This window comes from Oratosquilla oratoria, chromosome 10 (assembly GCF_046742065.1).
Source record: "Oratosquilla oratoria isolate Oo_2021 chromosome 10, ASM4674206v1, whole genome shotgun sequence".
NCBI classification, from domain to species: Eukaryota; Metazoa; Arthropoda; class Malacostraca; order Stomatopoda; family Squillidae; genus Oratosquilla; species Oratosquilla oratoria.
The window spans coordinates 39,555,019-39,575,018 of record NC_134786.1 but is presented as its reverse complement, the minus strand read 5'-3'; the positions used below and the strand labels follow the sequence as shown (position 1 = coordinate 39,575,018).

Sequence of the window (20,000 nt, the reverse complement as noted above, 5' to 3'; positions counted from 1 at the left end):
GACTGGTAACTCAGCAGTTCGAGATGGGTCCTCGCCTAAGGCTTTAGAAGCATTACAAAACCGAAAGCTGTCACCCTCTCCTTTGGGTAAGGAGTTAGTATGTGTGTAAAGTCACATCATCACGTTCAAACCGTGCCATATATAAGCTCTAAACTCTCATCCGGGAAGGTAACAACTATTGACCACGAGTCTGGCACGTGATCCAAGATCATGGTGAATGACTGGCGCACATCATAATGTCTACATCAATAACAAGATCTTCTTTTGTGGAATTTCCGTAAGACTGATCCCTTATGACCGGGGCGATGTCGGTAGCGAGGACAAATCGTTCGGGGAAAACGTCCGGAAGCGGGTGCTCATAAATCCGTCTTCTTCTTTGGTTGCCGGAGACGCTCGGAAGCTTTCTTGTCGATGGCATCGTTCAGCTCAGTTGAGTAAGTGATTCGACGATAGACAGGGAGGAGTCTACAGTATGTCACTGTGAAAACACATGGTAAGAATGTGCTACAACAACAAGAAAAAACCCGTCGTCATCATTATCATCGTTCTTCACCACCACCACCACTATCATCATCATCATCATCTTTTTTAGAGTTCACTGCATGGTCAAGAAATCTCAACAACTTCCATAACTTGAGAAATTGCGCGAACCGTTACCACACCACTCCTGCAAACTTCTTCCTCTCGTCTCTATATCTTGTATCTGGACTTCATCTCGAAGATTAATATACTTATACAATAGATATCTGTTCCCATTCTTTTCCTCCTCTCCTTCGCTCCTCCTCCTTCTTCTTCCTCCTCCTCTTCTTTTCCCTCTTCTTCTTCTTCCTCCTATTCTTTTTCTTCTTGAGGGCAGCTGCCCTTGCCCAAGCTGTGGTGAAGTCGGTAGGGAGGGGTTGGGAACTGTAGGGAATTTTCCCCCAGGTTAGGATGTTTTGTTAGCCTCGTTTAAGGAAATACATGGGGGGGGGGGGTTCCTATGTTATGATTGTTATTAACCTCGTTTAGGGAAATATCTGGGGAACTGGTGTTTTAGGGGAGTTACGACACATTATTGGGATATTCATGTTTTAGCTTTTCGTAACGAGTATAGTGAAATACAGAGTACGCAGCGGCAAATTGTAAATATTATTCTCTCAAATTCCTTTGTATATTTTGTATTTCTATATTGAAAAAGTATATATGCTCCGTCCATGGTGATTTCACAATATAATAAATTTTAGTGCCATTCTGGGGAATTTTAGATTTTGCCTAGTAAAAGCAGAGCCTGGAGTGAAGCATTCGTTTGGAAGAGAGTGGGAGAAAGGAAGAGGTTGTTGAGGACGCAAACAAGTTTGGCGCCGTTGTTTAATAGACCTTAATTACTCAGTCACCAGAAACGATGACGATGTTTCACAAGAGAACGACCATGCGGGTTCTCTGCTGACCACATGTCTTGGGTGAAAATCAAAATTATTTTGTCTACGTCAGTGTTTAAAAAATCACCATGATATTTTTTTCCTGGCATTTCAGTAACGAATACAAAGCTCTCTTTCTGACGTTTTCATGATATTTATTTGAATGAATAAATTGATTTGGTGGTTTTAAGTTAAAATGCTTGATTCGTATCCAAATCTGTGAATACAAAATAAATTTACAAATAAATACATAAACAAATAAATGCACAAATAAACAAATAACTATACAGAATCAACAAACATTAAATAAACAAATAAACAAACAAATGAAGAATTACGAACTTAAACATTCCACCATAAGCAGTTTCTACAATCTAAAAAAAAAAAACAAAAAAAAAAACGCCAAGGCTTTGAACGCTTAATAGACGATTTTTCCACATCAATCACCCAGAGCTGACCTCGGGGGAAGGGGGGGGGGGTTATTTCTGAACCCCCCCCGACCCATCATATCTCACGCCGTTTACGATGACGCCTGCTGGGTTGACGACTGCTGACGACATAGTAACGGCGAGTAATGAGCCCCTAGGGCAACGGGTAATCCATTACCACACGTTACCCATCGGTTACCCAGTCCCGACAACCAGTGATGACTTCCTACCTTCCCTTTGGCTGTAGGGTATAATTACGCTCTCTCTCTCTCTTTTCTCTCCCGCGCACACATATCTTCGTGTGTGTGTCGGAGGGGGGGGGGAGGCGTGTGATTCATCAAGGTCTGGGATCACGTGCTAGGCTTACTACCGATAGCTGTTACCATCTCGGATGAAAGCTCAGAGCTCGTATATGATCCAATTTATTGGTAATGCTTTGACTTCACACACACCATACACTCATATCTCTGCCCAAGGGGGACAGTAACGGCTTGCAATTTTGTGAAGGTTTCATATCCTGAGCTCTTGACGCCACCACTACATCAGCAAGCCATGTGTGATTCACCATGGTCTTGGATCACATGTTGGACTCGTGATCGACAGCTATTTCCCTCCCGGAAGAGAGCTCAGAGCTCATACGAGTATATGACCGATCTACGGGTAATGCTCTGACCTTATACGCCCACACATCTCCAACTCCCCGCCCACTAGAGTTGGAGTAACAACTCACAGCGCAGCGGTACTGAAACTATTTCAGCCCTGGGGGGGATTCGAACCCGGACCGCCGTAGTAGCAGCCGGGAACTCTAACTACTGCGCCACGAATTGTGTGTGTGTGCGTGTGCGCGCGCGTGTCAAGAGAGAATGTAGATAAACAGAAATAAAAGGAGACTTTTAAGGACTCTTAGGACGTAGGGATGGTAAAAATTCAAAGATAAAATAATAAAAATATAAAGACTATAGACATATAGATAGAAAGAGACACCTGCAGATACAGTACACAAACCAGAAACAGACACGGAGACGCTGACATTCAGAGAGTCACAGAGAGAGAGGAATAGAGAGAGAGAGAGAGAGAGAGAGAGAGAGAGAGAGAGAGAGAGAGAGAGAGAGAGAGAGAGAGAGAGAGAGAGAGAGAGAGAGAGAGAGAGAGAGAGAGAGAGAGAGAGAGAGAGAGAGAGAGAGAGAGAGAGAGAGAGAGAGAGAGAGAGAGAGAGAGAGAGAGAGAGAGAGAGAGAGAGAGAGAGAGAGAGAGAGAGAGAGAGAGAGAGAGAGAGAGAGAGAGAGAGGGGGGGGGGGAGGTGCATTGCGTGGGCCATACCTTGCCGAGTCCTTGGACCTCCTTGGTGCCGATCTTCTTGAGGAGCCCCTGGGGCACCGGGGTCGCAAACTTGGCCAGCGCTGCCCGATAGTCCGTCGGGAGGACTCGCCGCTGCTTCCCATCCTCCGCCCTCTTCTCCTTCCTGCTAGAGACGCCATCGCCGTCGCCGGACCCCCGTCGACGCCTCCTTCGGCGTTCCCGGTCCTCCCGGTGGTGGACCGAGGCCGACGAGGACAGGAGGAGCGAGGAGGAAGAAGGCGAACCCGAAGAAGCAACGCCACTGCTCGAAGTTAGCTGCGCCGCTCTGTGTGAGAAGAAAGAAGGGAAAGGGGTCAATAGATTAATACTCGTGATAATTATAAAAATTACAATAATAATGATAATAATGAATAGAAATAGCTCACAAACGGCAACTACTCCCTTTTACTAGCCGTCGACATAGGAACAGCCCTACTACACTCATACAAGACAGAAAACAGTTCAAAATTTTTTTCCCTCAGAGGTTCAGGTGGCTGTTGCCGTATGTTGTGGGGCAGCGGGTAACTGACCAGGATTTAAGAACAATTAGGTTTTGTCTCTAATCTAGTTTGTATTAAACATGGATTAATTGGAACCGATAGGATCTAAAATCTCTTAGTTACGTGTGAGAGAATATCTCAATGAGAGTGTGGACGTGTATGAAGAGTTAAGAGTGGGAGACGTCGTCGAGTATCAAGAGTTAAGAGCGAAATGCGTCGGCGAGTATCAAGAGTGACGAGCTAAGAGCGCCGACGAGTTTAGAGTGGACTTGTTTTATGTGTTATGTTACACGAGAAGGGGAGAGGAGGGAAGTGGTGGTGGTGGGGGGAGGGGGAGATGTTTCGTGGGCAAATGTGGCATAGTGCCGTGCAAAGTGGCAAAAAAAAAAAAAAATAAAATAAATAAAAAGAAAAAAGAAGAAGAAAAAAAAAAAACGCTTCCCACTCCCAATAAACCTCCTTCCAGGTCCCAGGATCGATCCCAAGCCCCTGACAATCTACGAGAACCACGGCAGGTCACTAATGACCTCGTTTGGGATCGTGTGGAATCGTTAGTGGGGCAGTTGGCGTCGGTGTCACGGTGAAGCGACTTGATGGGAACCGCAGAGCAGCCCACGGACGGGCACGCGGCTCTGACCGCCGTTTGTTCGGAGAAGTCGCCAGGTGATTTTATTCAGCTGAGGGATCGTCCTAAAGCAGACACACACATACACACACACTAACTCAAAAAGGATAGTTATAGAAAAGACCTGAAAAAAAACAGTTTTCCACACAGAGTGGTGGATATCTGGAACAAATTGAATAAAACAATAGCGTGTGCAAAAACTATACACGAGTTTAAGAGCAAACTAGACACTGCGAGAAACAAAGACGGGACATAACTAGCATAGCTCCTCTTCTCGTAAGATACTAGGTAAATGCACACGCACACGCACACACACACACACACACACACACGGTGGCGGATTGGTAAAGCACTGGCCTCACAAGCCAGAGAACCGGGGTTCGATTCCCCGGTCGGGCGGAGATAAGTTGGGTTTGTCTCCTTTCACGTGTAGCCCCTGTTCACCTAGCAGCGAGTAGGTACGGGACGTTAGTCAAGGAGTTGTGACCTTGCTGTCCCGGTGTGTGGTGTGTGAGTGGTCTCAGACCTACCCAGAGATCGGCTAATAAGGAGCTCTGAGCTCACTGCCGTAGGGTGGTGTCTGGCTGTCTCGACAGAGACTGCAGCAGATCCGAGGTGAATACACACACACACGTACATATATACATATACGCATAGAGATACACGCACACACACACGTACATATACATGGACATATACACATACAAACACACACACACATACATACACATGCATATACGCATACACACGTGCATATATGCATACACTTACAAATGCACATTGTCCCTGAACATGCGATTACGTCGTTACTATTACTTATTTGTTATTTGTTGTGTCATGTATTGTTACAATACCATTACATTTACTATACTGATATCACTACCATTTGTAGTGGTGCGATGGTGAGAGATACATCACAATAACAGTGATAATGAAGAGAGTGATAGTGACTTATTTTTTATATATAGAATTTCATGTTCGCAGAGGCTGTAGAGGATAGAATTCCCTTTGGAATATTTTTCTTATCTTTATTTTCCATCATCATTTAAAGAAGACACCGAGGCGGAGGTCATGATATCAGATAACAACATTTCTAGTCTTGGTTACAACGTGGACATAGAAATATGACCCATGGTGCACCACAACAACTACACAAATAAATTCTTAGCTGGTACTGTATTAATACAATTTCCTGACAAAATACTCGTACACTTGTAATATAATGAAACTACTATATTCTGATTACATACACACACACGCACACACACATACACACACACACACACACACACACACACACACACACACACACACACACACACACACACACACACACACACACACACACACACACACGAACACACACACAACACACACACAGAAACACACACACACACACACACACACACACACACACACACACACACACACACACACACACACGCACGCACACACACACACACACACACACACACACACACACACACACACACACACACACGCACACATACACATACACATATACACACACACACACACACACACACACATACACACACACATGAACACACACACACACACACACACACACACACACACACACACACACACACACACACACACACACACACACACACACACACACACACACACACGCGCGCGCGCGCACACGGAGCGCTGAAAGCTACGAGTCTCAGGTCGACTGCGGTTTCGTGTGAGGGCCAGGAGACCAGCCTCTTGAGACGTCGTGGGTTTTTGGCCCACACTTCACACCTGTTGCCATGTTGCCCCAGCGCAAGAAAACACCTTACCCCCCACCTCCCCCCACCTTCCCCGACCCAGTCCCCGGTCCCTCTGCACACCCTTCTCTTCCTCCCTCTCTTCCTATTCCTCTTCCTCCCCTTATTATCATCTTACCTCCTCCTCATCCTCTTATTCTTCTTATTTCTCTTAATACTACCTCCCTCCTTCTCCTCCCCTTCTCCTCTTCTTCTACCTCTACCACTATCTACCCTCCTCATCCTCTTCCCGCTTCTCCTCTTCCTCTTCCTCAACCACTATCTCCCCGCCTCCTCCCCCTTCGCCCTCTTCTTCTCCCTTTCCTTTTCCTCAACCACTATCTCCCCTCTTCCTCTTCCTCCCTTTCTCCTCCTCCTCCTCCTCCTCTTCCTCCACCACTATCTCCCTTCCTCCTTCTCAGCCGCTCTCAGCCATCCACCTCCACTCCTCCACCTCCTCCTCCTCCTCCTCCTGTCACCTTATCTTCCGAGGCATCTGTCAGCGGATAGCCATCAATGAGTTGGTGTCAGGTTAAAGCTTAACTTGTTTCGGGGTTTTAACTGGAATAACAGGAAGAAAGATTATTTGCGAGAAAAAAGAGAAAGAAAAATCGTGGGAAATAAATTCTCGCTCTTTCCCCCCCCCCTAGACATGGGAGAGAGAGAGAGAGAGAGAGAGAGAGAGAGAGAGAGAGAGAGAGAGAGAGAGAGAGAGAGAGAGAGAGAGAGAGAGAGAGAGAGAGAGGGAGGGAGGGAGAGAGAGAGAGAGAGAGAGAGAGAGAGAGAGAGAGAGAGAGAGAGAGAGAGAGAGAGAGAGAGAGAGAGAGAGAGAGAGAGAGAGGGGGGGGGAGGGGGGAAAGAGTCTGCCCGTGGAGCTTCAACGAAGATGACCAGTTAAGCGTCACTGTGCATTTGGCAATGTTGTGGCAAACTGTTGTCATGGTTGATGTTAGAGTGAAATGTTAAGAACATCGGAAACCTTCAATATTTTTGATGATGGATTGTCTCGATATTCTGGTCAGTTTCTAGGTGTGTAGACAGATGTACACAAATATATGCACAATATATTATACACATATACTGTATATCATAATCTTTATAAAATATAAAAAAGGCATTATTTAATGTGTAGTTAAATATATTTCCCAGGCTTTGGTTTAAAAGATGGGGAGCAGCCTACGCCGGGAGGCGTTGAGTAGCAGCAACCGAAGCCGTCACCTTTGCCCTATGGACTGCTGGGAATCGGAGAGGAGTGAGGGATTCGAACCCACAACTAAGCAAATGCGAAACCAGCACGCTTCCGTTGACGCCGCCAGCTTTTGATTTAAGGATACATGACAACTGGCATTTGGATGACAAACATGTCATTCTCGTTGACGATGTTGACAGGAACAAGCGAAAAGTATTGGGTTATTTTCGTCTCTTCTCAGGTTAGCGTCATCTAACACCCTATAGAGGGCACTATATCTCTCTCTAGAAGGTTATTGGATCCCATTTCATCATAGGGTTTGATCGTCATAAGTAAGGTCATACTAGGTGGAAGCAGGGTATTCAGTTCCATGAAATAATTTTGTTGTAAACAAGAATGTTAAACAAAACAAGTCCTTAATCATAACCGTAGAGGAAGAAACCCAGGAAAAAGAGAAAGAAATGAAATAGGTAAAATAAAAAGAAAAGGAAGAAGAAGGAGAGGAGGAAGAAAAATAAGAAGAGAAAGAAGAAAGGAAAGAGGAAGAAGAGGAAATTAAAGAAGAGGAAGTTAGAAAGAAGAAGGGGAGGAAAAAAAAAAAAGAGAGGAAGAAAAGATTATCTATATTGAAATTTCCCGTTGGGGGGATGGTGGGAGAGGGATAGGGAGAATGACACACAGTTACCTCTTCGGGGTGGGGACGAGGAGGAAGGAAAGGGGGATGAAGACGCACAATACCCCCCCCCCCTTTATGAATCTAAGATCTCTGCAGGAAATCTTACAAATGAGCAAACATGGGGGATGGGTGGGGGTAGGTTGCCAATTTCAAAGAAAGTGGGCACCCAAGTTAAGACAAGCAGCGAGATCTAGCGGGAAAACAAACTCCTGTCCAAACAGAAAACGTAATCATTGTGTTCAAAAAGAAAGCGGGAAGCGCGGAGTTGTGTGCTCCCTATTTTCCCATCACCATTGGTATTTGGGATAGTAAGATCTTTTTTTTTCTCTTTCTTTAATATTCTTTTTTACTTGAATGTCATGCCCACTTTCCCTCCCCTCCCCCTCCCCGTGAGCTCACTCAATACCAGATACCCAATACCGAATACCCAAGTACCCAATTCACAACTAAAACAAGTCGGAAACGAAAGGAAAATGAAGAAGAAATGGAAAATGGAGAAGGTGAAAGAAGAGAAAGATAATGAGGAGGGAGATGGTGATGGTAATCATAAGGAGTAGGGGAAGGGGAAGGAAGAGGAGAAGGAGAAAAGAAAAGGATGATGAGAAGGAAGAGGGAGAGGAGGCGACGAAGGAGAAGTAATAGAAAGAGAGGGAAGATAAAGATGAGTATGAGGGTGAGGATGATGATGAAGATGAATGTAAAGACGGTAGATGAGAATGAGAAGGAGGAGGAGGAAGATGGAGCGAAGGAAAAGTAAGAGAAAGAGAAGGTAGAAGATGAGGATATGGTGGTGGTCTATGTACAGACCAATAGGTCTCTCCCGCAAGACTGTGGCTCATTTGGTCTCTTCAGATCTCTCTCACTCTCTCTCTCTCTCTCTCTCTCTCTCTCTCTCTCTCTCTCTCTCTCTGTGTGTGTGTGTGTGTGTGAGAGAGAGAGAGAGGGAGAGAGAGAGAGAGAGAGAGAGAGAGAGAGAGAGAGAGAGAGAGAGAGAGAGAGAGAGAGAGAGAGAGAGAGAGAGAGAGAGAGAGAGAGAGAGAGAGAGAGAGAGAGAGGGGGGAGGGAGGCGAGCAGGTGTGCGTGCTGGGGAAGATAAAAAAATCTTCTTTTTTCATAGTTCGAAGTAAGGATACACCAAGTGGATGTAAGAAGGAAATATAGATGCACATGTGGGTGGGGTGACTGATATCTTTTTTACTATTATTTATTTTTATACTAAGGGTCTATGAAGGGTCCTTGTTTAGGATAAGGTCATGACTAGTAAGATTCAGAGATTAAAAAAAAAAAAAAAAAAAAAAAAAAAAAAAAATAATATATATATATATATATATAAATATAAATATATATATATATATATATATATATATATATATATATATATATATGTATGTGTGTGTGTGTGTGTGTGTGTGTGTGTGTGTAAGTAGAATTGAATACGAAAGCATTTTGACTGAATATTTTCATTTTTTCTGACCAGGATTTTTCCTGCTGGAGGGTGAGCACGAACAAGATTTCCATAGTAATACATTTATTAAATCAAACTTTCGTCTTGATAGAGACAGCTTCAGGACTAAGATAATTATGTAATGTTAAACAAAAATATTGGTACAATTTAGACAAGTAAATAAACATGAAAGGTATAACAAATGGATAGAATAGTAAGATATACACGAGTGGTGTACATGTTTACTTGTCAAAATTGTACCAATATTTTTGCTTAACATTACAGATTTATGTCAGCCCTGAAGCTGTTTCTTTGAAGACGAAAGCTTTATTTAATAAATGGAGTACTATGGAAATCTTGTTCGTGCCCACCTTCCAGCAGGAAAAATCCTGATCAGAAAAATTTAAAAATTTAAAAAGTTGAATCATTGTCAAATGCTGTCGTATTCAATTATACTTGCAAAGATAATTTGCTTCCCTCCTTTACGATATATATATATATATATATATATATATATATATATATATATATATATATATATTATATATGTGTCTGTGTGTGTGTGTGTGTGTGTGTGTGTGTGTGTGTGTGTGTGTGTGTGTGTGTACAACACTAAATGGGTCCCAGTGAACAGATTTATATTTACCAACCACAATTAACTTAATTCTAAACCATCAACATTAAGAACCTCGAGGAGGCATACATGCAGAAATTGAAACGTGGTACAGCTAAGGACTCGAACCTCCGTTAGCACGTGACAAGTGATAGTGACTTAACCGAATCTCTGTTGATGGCGCAATCGGTTAAGTCATTATCACTTATCACGTGCTAGCGGAGGTTCGAGTCCTTAGCTGTACCACGTTTCAATTTCTGCATATATGCCTCCTCGAGGTTCTCGATGTTGATCGCTTTAAATTAAAGAAAATTGTGGTTTATGTATATATATATATATATATATATATATATATATATATATATAGACTATATAAATATATTTATATATACTGAAGATGTAATTTACGAAAGTGCTCTACTTCGTTAGTTTCTTTTTTCCAAGTGGTCTACTTTGCACACACACACACACACACACACACACACACACACACACACACACACACACACACACACACACACACACACTCACACACACATATATGTATATGTATGACAAATCACATGAACTCGTGATTCTAAATATGCAGAAAAACCAAGGAAAATAATGAATATACTGGTGACCGAGCGCTTTCGTCTATTCAGACATCCTCAAGGTACATACAATGGTGAAATAAACTTGAGTATTTATACAAAGTGGGAGGCAATGGATGGGAACAGGAAAAAGTCGTGAGGGACGTTTGGGCCACCACTCTTTTAACAATAAAATGATCAAGTTTGTACATTCCTTGACTTAAATTTAAGTTGTTGAAAATATATCTTTAATCAGACTTATTTCTAATAATTTCTTTGACACCCTCCCAATTAATGCAATGATTAAAATCCCTTAAATGAACAAAAAATGGATTAGACATTTGACCACTCCTGACGCTATACTGATGTTTTTTTAACCTTTTAATTCTTTTCCAGTCTGACCTATATAGCATTTGTCACAATTTTTCATGGAATTGAATATATACATCCTTCTTCCTTATCAGGAGAGTTTTTAATTAAAAGATTTCTAACTGTATTGGAGTACTTAAATGTTACTTTAATGTTGAAAGTCTTAAGAATATGAGGTAGTTTGACGAAATTCTCGTGAAAAAAGAAGACGTAAGTTTTTTACATTAAATATTTCACTGGCATTTTCCTCATAGATTTTTTTTTACCATTTTACAAGAATTATCCACGAGGTGCTTAGGATATTTCAATTTTGAAGCTATGTCATATATTCTTAAGAATTCATCATACAAAAACTCCGGACTACAATTTCTATACGCTCTAAGGAACAATCATGATACCACTGACATTTTTGTCCTGTAATGATGAGACGAATAAAAATGTATATATGAAACGGTATTGGTGGGTTTTCTGTAGATATAGAAATTGAAAGACCTTTCATTTCTGTAAATCATTACATCAAGGAAAGGTAAATGATTACTTTCTTCTATTTCTATGGTGAATTTGATAGAAGGGACCAAGGCATTAAGCTTACATAAGAACAAAATAGGATCGTCATTGTCAGGCCAAATAGATACGATATCATCAGTATTTGGCCTGACAATGATGATCCTAGTAAACGCCTTATAACGCTAACAAATGACCCCATTTGAAGCCTCATGGCATTATTTCTACCTGTTTACTGTCTGACCCAGTTTTTTCCTGTCTTTTATCTTATCTTAACGGTTTTCTGAGGGAACTCCACCCCAACCCCCTTTGTGGGTGCGCAGGTTTACTTTGAGAAAAATGATTTGTTCAAATTTGAGTACGTCTGTCTCAAGCACTTGCTTGAAGTTCCTTATGAACAGTTGAATACACAGGTTTCTAGTCATCCTCTGGCGTGCACGCACGCACGCACACACGCACGCACACGCACCCTCACACACACACACACACACACACACACACACACACACACACACACACACACACACACACACACACACACACACACACACACACACACACACACACACACACACACACACACACACCAAGTCACTTTTCCCATTTATAAAATGACTCTCCAGAGTTTTCTGCAAAGTAAGAATGTGGGGCCTATCATCTCACGGTGGACCGTTTATCTCACGAGGCCTCTCATCTCACGGCGGTTCACTCTTATCAAGTTCTGGTCCTCACAGCAACCAATGTTTTATTTATTTAATTGATTAATTATTATTAATTATCATTATTATTATTACTATTATTAATTATCATTATTATTATTACTATTATTATCATTTTCATTATTATCATCATTATTATCATTATTAATAATAATAATGAAGCGGCCTTGCTGTGGGTGTGCTGTGTCTTGCGACACTGCTTCTGACCCAGGGCAGTGGACAAGGTGCAGGGATGACCCGTCATCCAGGAGGTGCTAAGATAAGAGGGAGAGTGGAGGGGTGTGGAGTGTATTCAGGGATAGAATGGGTGGGAATGATTTTATGCCTTTTCCTTTTTGGCTACCTCCCTTGTAAGGGGGAAAAAGCCTTGGTATATGTATGTATTATTTTATTCTTGTTATTATTATTAACAATATTATTATTATCATTATTACTACATTTAATTCTTTCAGCGTCTTCAGGACTGGAGGGTGGGGGTGGAGGTGAGGGGTGGTCTTACCCCTCTGACTGCCGCCAGGCGATACAATTCAATTGAGGAGAAAACCTTAGGATGTCCAAACGTTAAAAAATATCTCGATAGACTCACTACTTCTCTCGACATGTTAATATCTATTCTGTCTATCGCCAAGTGATTTCATTCAGTTGAGGAAGAAAGGGGTGTCGAGGAAACCATCACGAATGTTTTCAGCGCTTTTATGTACGGATATGTGTGTACATAGTGTCCACGTACCATGTACACATAAGGCGATAACCATATACAACCATGCATGGCCATCAGACGAAAGTAGGGATTGTGCTTCTCGCATTCGACTAAGCTTCCTCGCACACTCATTTTCTCAGTCCGTTAGTAACACTACTCTCATTGTTTGTGCTCAGACTGCGCGGTGCTTAGTGTGAATAATCCGCATAGTTCTCAACCGCGAGATGTGGATTGTCCGCGCTCCCGAGCGGTGACGTACGGATGCGAGATGTGGACGGTGAGTTGGGAGTGATATGACATGCCGGCTTGTCATCGCCGTCGAGGACGGACTGCGGGGAGAGGGGAAGAGAGGGAGAAGGATTAGGAGTAGGGGTGGGGAGCGAAAGAAGGAGATAGAGGAATAGGAGAAGAGATAGAAGGGATAGGAGTGGGAGGAGAAAGAAAATAAGGAAGGGAAAGAGTAGGGAGGAGTAGAAGAAGGACAAGGAAAAGGAGAACCGGAAGAAGAGATAGTAGAAGAGTTAGAACTGGAAGAGGAAGCAGCAGCAGAATAAGAAGAGGAAGAAAAAAGAGGAAGAGGAAGAAGAAAAAAAAGGACTTGAAGAAGAAGAAACGGGAGCAGAAGTAAAGAAAGACAGGAAGAAGAGGAAGGCCCAGAATGAAGGCCAACCCTTTGCACAGGTAGAGGAGACAAGACCTCCCGTGAAATGTGACACCGACAGATACCCAGGCGCAGCCTTATGTGTAATGTGGCATAGTTTCAGTATCAGTATCGATCACAACAAGAAGGTATGGAGAGAATGAAGACGAACAGACATACATACAGACACAAACGGAACCCTCATGGAGCAGAGGATAGCGTCCCCGCCTCTAACGCAGGAAGCCCGTGTTTGAGCCCTGAAACGTGCTAAGCTGTTGAAGTCGCATTTTGTTGGCTTCCCAACCCCTCTCTGCAACAGCGGGTATTAGAGGTGCCTTATACCAATGTTGTACTTCGATGCCGGCAATTGATCAGTATGGTCGAGGTGATGGTTTCAGACTCCATTTACAATCGGAGCCATACCAACACGCTCGACATTTCACATACACTCAGCACCACATAAACAACCTGACTAAGCAGGGTTGAGGTACGGAGGTTGTATCGTTGCTTAGGGAAAAGAACGGTAGTCCTGCAATGGGCCCTTAAATGCTGAAAAACACACACACACACACACACACACACACACACACACACACACACACACACACACACACACACACACACACACACACACACACACACACTTATCTAAACGGGAGCAGGTTGGCAAGTTAAATTTATTGTAATGATTTTTCACGTTCTCCCAACATTTCACATTGAAAACACGCCTCTTCCATTATCAAGGTAAAGGAGTGTATATCCGTTTGTAATTAAACATCCATGAAATGAGTTTAATTAGAAAAGAGCGTACTATCAACCGACGCACTATATAAAAAAAGAAAAGTAGTGATAAGCAAATATTAAACGAGCCTGTATTCATCTCGCCCCTGAACTAAAACTGCAATAAAAATGTAAGAGAAAAAGAAAGACAACTTCATGACAAAAGGTCATAAAAGAAAAGAAAGAAAAAAAATAGAAGGCAGAATTCCTGGTAAGCTAGTGGGTAAACCTCGTCTTGTACTTCAACGGACACAATCCAATATATATATATATATTATATATATATATATATATTACTCAATACAGGGGAGAGAGGATTACCCCCCCAAAATTATATATATATATATATATATATATATATATATATATATATATATATATATATATATATATGTATATATATATATATATATACATACACATATGTATATATCCTCCCCCCAAATGAAATTATTCACTTTTGTCTCACTGATATCATAAGAATAGGACCAGAGTGCCGAGGGCACCTTTGACGTGAACGGTGGTTGTGGCCCTGGCTGGCACCGCAGGCAGGGCACGGCCCTCCCTGGCACCCCCGTGTGTCTTAGGTCCTATTACGTACCTCAAGGAACATTGAGGGCAATTGTCCTCGGGACCTTCAACCTTCTCATCCTCGCCGTGAATTACCCTCTCGCCTCTCAAGATTCTTAAGCAGACTTCTTTGGAATTTCGGTGTCGTACACCAACGCATTCTTATTTCTATTTTCTTTTTTCTATTTTTATTCTTTATTTATTTATTTATTTATTTACCTATTTATTTATTGTCTTTTTGTTTTCTGGTTCATCGTTGGCGTCTTCGACTTCGACCTCTTCGTCCTCGACTTCTTCGTCCATAGGAGAAAGTAAATTTGTATTACATCTTCAGATCAAGGCGGCACACAACAAGCATTCTTAACGTTACACACAGTAATTCGTGAAAAAAGGTGAAGTGCGAACTGGCTCCTCCATTGCCCTCAAGGTCATCCTCGAAGTTCTGGCTCGTCACTGCACCTACTTCTTCTTTTGAACGAGCTCTTGTTACTGAGCAAACAGAGCGCAAGTTCAGATTACGCGAATAGACTAATATATACATTTGGTATCGTCCTTCTAACATCTCCTCCTCCTCCATCTCCTCCACCTCTACCTCCTCCATCTCTACCTCCTCTTCCTCCTCCACCATCATCAAGACTAAATAAGGAGTGTTCTCTTGGGTTGAGGTTAACCCTTAGACTGCCACAGTCAATTTACAATCTTTAAGCTTTTGTGTCAAACGGTTTTATTCAGCTAAGGCAAGTTAGAGTATACAGGACTGACAGGAGGACAGAGGTATAGTAACTGAAGGCTAGTGTTGGTTGTGGGGTCCTTGCAATGCATCGCATTCTCGGGGGGGGGGGGAGGGCTTATTGCTCACCCAGGCATAATGCACCCAATACCACCTAAAAAAAATGGAGTCACCCCCCTCACATGTACGTTTTCTTTGAAGGTCGTGTTGATTCCGAAAACTTCCGAGGAACTTTTCGCGAGAACTGTATGTTTGCGTCTTGATTCGCAGAGATGATACGCAAACATTTTTGTCCGCAAACTCTTCTGGTGTGCTTGCTTTTGGCTGGAGCAACAAGACAAGCAGAGAAAATAAACAGTTCCCTTCGCATACTCACTCGGAAACACACAAACATGAACAGTAGGCACACACAACATCCGTAAATTACATTTATCTAACTCAGATACGATCTACATGCACGCGCATACATACATACATACATACATGTATATATATATATATATATATATATATATATTATATATATATATATGTGTGTGTGTGTGTGTGTGTGTGTGTGTGTGTGTGTATACTTGTGTGTATGTGGATCTCCAAAGGGGTGAGTAAACCCCGAACATTCACACAAAAACTAGTTATGTTTTTAACTCGAGGTAAACTATGAGAAAGGATGCAGAGGACAACTCTTTCTTGTACAACTTATTATGTAAATATATATCATACATGAGTTGAGAGAGAGAGATAGAGAGAGAGAGACGGCGCTCTTTCCAAAAATAATACACAAAAATATATAGAAATAATGGACACGAATAAACAAAGGATCAAACACATAATGAAACAAATAAGCAAACAAGAATTGAATAAATATATCAAAATAAAACAAAACAATCGACCCTTCCTCTATGGACTCTTTACGCAAAAAAAAAAAGAGAGAGAGAGAGAGAGAGAGAGAGAGAGAGCCGAAGGCGGCCTATCTTGGGCCGCCTCCCGAGCGTGCTGCCCTGATTTAAAAGACACAAGTCACTGCGCAGATCCCCTTGCGCAAAAACAAATAAAAGGATAAAAAGAAAATAAGCCATTAACACACAGAACCATCCAAGGTAGCTTTGTTTGTCTTCGCGTGTTCGTGTCTGTACGTGTGTGCGCTTGTTAATATGTGACTTTGTTACTGTGGTAGTATGTGTGTGTAAAGGCGGATGTGTGATGTATATGATTATGTATACGCATTATGTACTGTGTATAAATGGAAGTTAAAAGAATAAAAGAACAAAGAAAAGATGGTCACCTAAATTTGTTTGGCCCGATTCATAGAATCTTCTTCACATAACGACCTCCTGCGAAGGTATCTTCCGCAAAGTTAAAATGAACGGACTATTGTGGGAAGTGCCATAGAAGGTGTCAGGGGTGGGGTAGGAGGTTTCAGGGGTAGGAGGTGTCAGGGCAGGGATGGGGACTGGTCCTGGTCGTCGTCGCGAATGTTTAGATTTGCGTTACGAAAACCTACGCCGCGGGATCTCATTAAGGTCTTTAGTGCCAAGTTCGTTTACAGGGCCACGGCCTCGGGTACCACGCTCGCGCGCGACACCATACAATCCATATGGGGCCCCTCTGCTCATACGAGCCTTGGGCAGGACAGGGTTTCAGTGTAGGGTTTGTACAATTGGAACAAAAGGTTCCTTGACTCTTACTAACGAGTGCTCATGGTTAAAAAAAGGAGAAAAAAAGGCGCCATATAATTCGTTACAAATAAGCACACGGGAGAGGGAAAGGGAGAGGGAGAGAGAAAGAGAGAGAGAGATAAAGAGAGAGAGATAGATAGAGAGAGGGAGAGAGAGGGAGAGAGAGGGAGAGAGAGAGAGAGAGAGAGAGAGAGAGAGAGAGAGAGAGAGAGAGAGAGAGAGAGAGAGAGAGAGAGAGAGAGAGAGGGAGAGAGAGAGAGAGAGAGGGAGAGAGAGGGAGAGAGAGGGAGAGGGAGAGGGAGGGAGGGAGAGGGAGGGAGGGAGAGGGAGGGAGTGGGAGAGGGAGGGGGAGGGAGAGGGAGGGAGAGGGAGAGGGAGGGAGAGAGAGAGAGGGAGAGAGAGAGCGAGAGAACGAGGGAGAGCGAGAGAACGAGGGAGAGCGAGAGAACGAGGGAGAGCGAGAGAACGAGGGAGAGCGAGAGAACGAGGGAGAGCGAGAGAACGAGGGAGAGCGAGAGAACGAGGGAGAGAGAACGAGGGAGAGCAAGAGAACGAGGGAGAGAGGGAGAGGGAGAGCGAGAGAACGAGGGAGAATGAAAGAATGTGAGAATGAGAGAGAGCGAGAGGACAAAAGAGAGGTCAAGAGAGATAGAGAGATAAACGGCACACGAACATAACCCAAAGATGAAACTCCCCCTCTATGCAGGAACCCAAAGTACCCCAGACAGACACGGGCCCCTGACCACAGCCCTAAGTTTGCACCCTTCACCGACAGGAAACTGCTTCACCACGGCGGCCATAGAGGTCCTTATCCCCCCTCCACTCCCCTTCTCCCTCTCTCTCTTCCCTCGCACTGTGGCATAAAAGCTCAACAGAACAGTCACTACATCCGCCACTCCGTCACTGACAATGTCTGTGATCTATGGGTGTGTCCTCCGGAGAGCATCACAGTGGCCCCAGTTGACTGCCTTCACTCTCCCTTCCCTCTCACCCCCACCTTCCCGTCCTTCTTTTCCTCCAGTGGGAGATGCCTCCTTGTCAGGGCTGAAAGGACGGGTCTCAGTAGCGGAGCTCCTGCGAGGAGCCGCCTTCCGCTACCTCCGAGGGACCACAGAGGAACCTTTGTCGGAAGCTCTCGGCAGAACCCTCCAGAAGCGTTTTTGCTCGAGTTTTCTTCTTCTTCCTTGGGGAACGTCGCTGATCGGGTGTTGGTCACAGCTGCCACATGGCATGTGATCGAGACTAGGAGCTCCTTCTTCACCTCCTCTTCCTCCTCCTCCTTCTCTTCCTCCTCTCCGTAGACAGACACAATCCAGATCACGTTACTATGGCGATGGAGTAAATCTCTGAGTGCCACGTACATTCAGGATAGGTGCCAACAGAGGGCCACTGTCTAGCTCTTTGGCCGAATGATGCTTGTGGCTTCACGAGTGTGGGTGGTGACGCCCACATGGGCGGGGAAAGTACTAAAGAATCCCACTAGTATGTCTGCGGTGGTGGGGGTGAAAGTACGTAGGAATGGGGGAGGCTGGGGGAAGAGGGTCTATGCCCTATGGGTGACCTTGAAAAAAGTGGGGGTGGGAGAAAGTCTGTGTAAAAAAAAAAAAAAAAAAAAAAACAGGAAATAGCAGCAAACCAACACGAGTCAGATTCATGTGTCCTGAAGAGCACACCCATGTCTGAAGTCCGCTTGCGTCAAGAGCACCAAGGGAGCAAGCAGAGGCATATGTAAATACACGCGCTCACGGACACACGACCACGCGCAGATGGTTAAATGAACAGATGGAGCCTTGCAGGCGAGGCCAAAGGTCGCGCTGAGAGGCATCCGCTATGACACGAGCACAAAGACGACTGACGTCATGCAGGGCCACGAAGAGGAGTAGGAGGAGATGGTGGTGTAGGCATTGGAGTTGGAGGAAGACGGTAGAGGAATAGTAGGTGGGGTGTGCGAGGTAGACGTTAGAGTTGGAGGTGAAGGAGGAGGTGGTGGAATTGGCGGTGTAGACGTTGGAGTTGGAGGAGGACGGGATAGGAGGAGGAGGAGGAGGAGGAAGAGGAAGAGTTGGTTGTGTAGTAGTAGATGAAGATGGAGGGAGAAGAGGAGTAGGAGTATGTGAAGGAGTTCGCGGAATTGTAGTAGGCACTGGAAGGGGAGTAGAGAGAGGACTGGGAGGAGGAAGAGGAAGAGAAAAAGGAGGGAAGAAAGAAGTGAGGGAGGGAAGATAGGTGAGGAAGAGAAGAAAAGAGAGAGAGAGAGAGAGAGAGAGAGAGAGAGAGAGAGAGAGAGAGAGAGAGAGAGAGAGAGAGAGAGAGAGAGAGAGAGAGAGAGAGAGAGAGAGAGAGAGAGAGACTGGAATAGGAAGAAACGGCGGCATACTAAACGCTGACTAACAGGAGAGGCCATAGGTATGTAGGAGAGGAGTTGAGACAAATGGCACCAGTGCCAAGCAGGAGTGCCCAGTGCCACCAAGCCTGGAGCGAGGTCATCTGGTAGTGACGTCACAGAAAACTTATGGAAAAGAATAGCACGTATATACATACGCACATACGCACTCACACACACACACACACACACACACACACACACACACACACACACACACACACACACACACACACACACACACACACACACGTGTGCGCACAGGACAGAGATACTGGATGAAGATAGAAGTGAGGTGGTTTAGATAATAGAGATAAGAAGATAACCAGAGATGAAGAGTGACAGATGGTAAGGGGGAGAAAGGGAGGC

The 20,000-nt window shown here is 43.8% G+C and overlaps 1 protein-coding gene across 3 annotated transcripts in view; it reads right to left on the bottom strand.

Annotated features, from left to right (window-relative positions):
• The window catches only part of LOC143029183 (uncharacterized), a 130,960-nt gene that overhangs the window by 31,420 nt on the left and 79,540 nt on the right, over positions 1-20,000 (bottom strand). For all 3 annotated transcript variants that reach the window (XM_076191697.1, XM_076191698.1, XM_076191699.1), the window contains exon 3: positions 3,146-3,449. In XM_076191697.1, the coding sequence (XP_076047812.1) occupies positions 3,146-3,449 (304 nt within the window). The remainder of the gene's footprint in view (positions 1-3,145; positions 3,450-20,000) is intronic.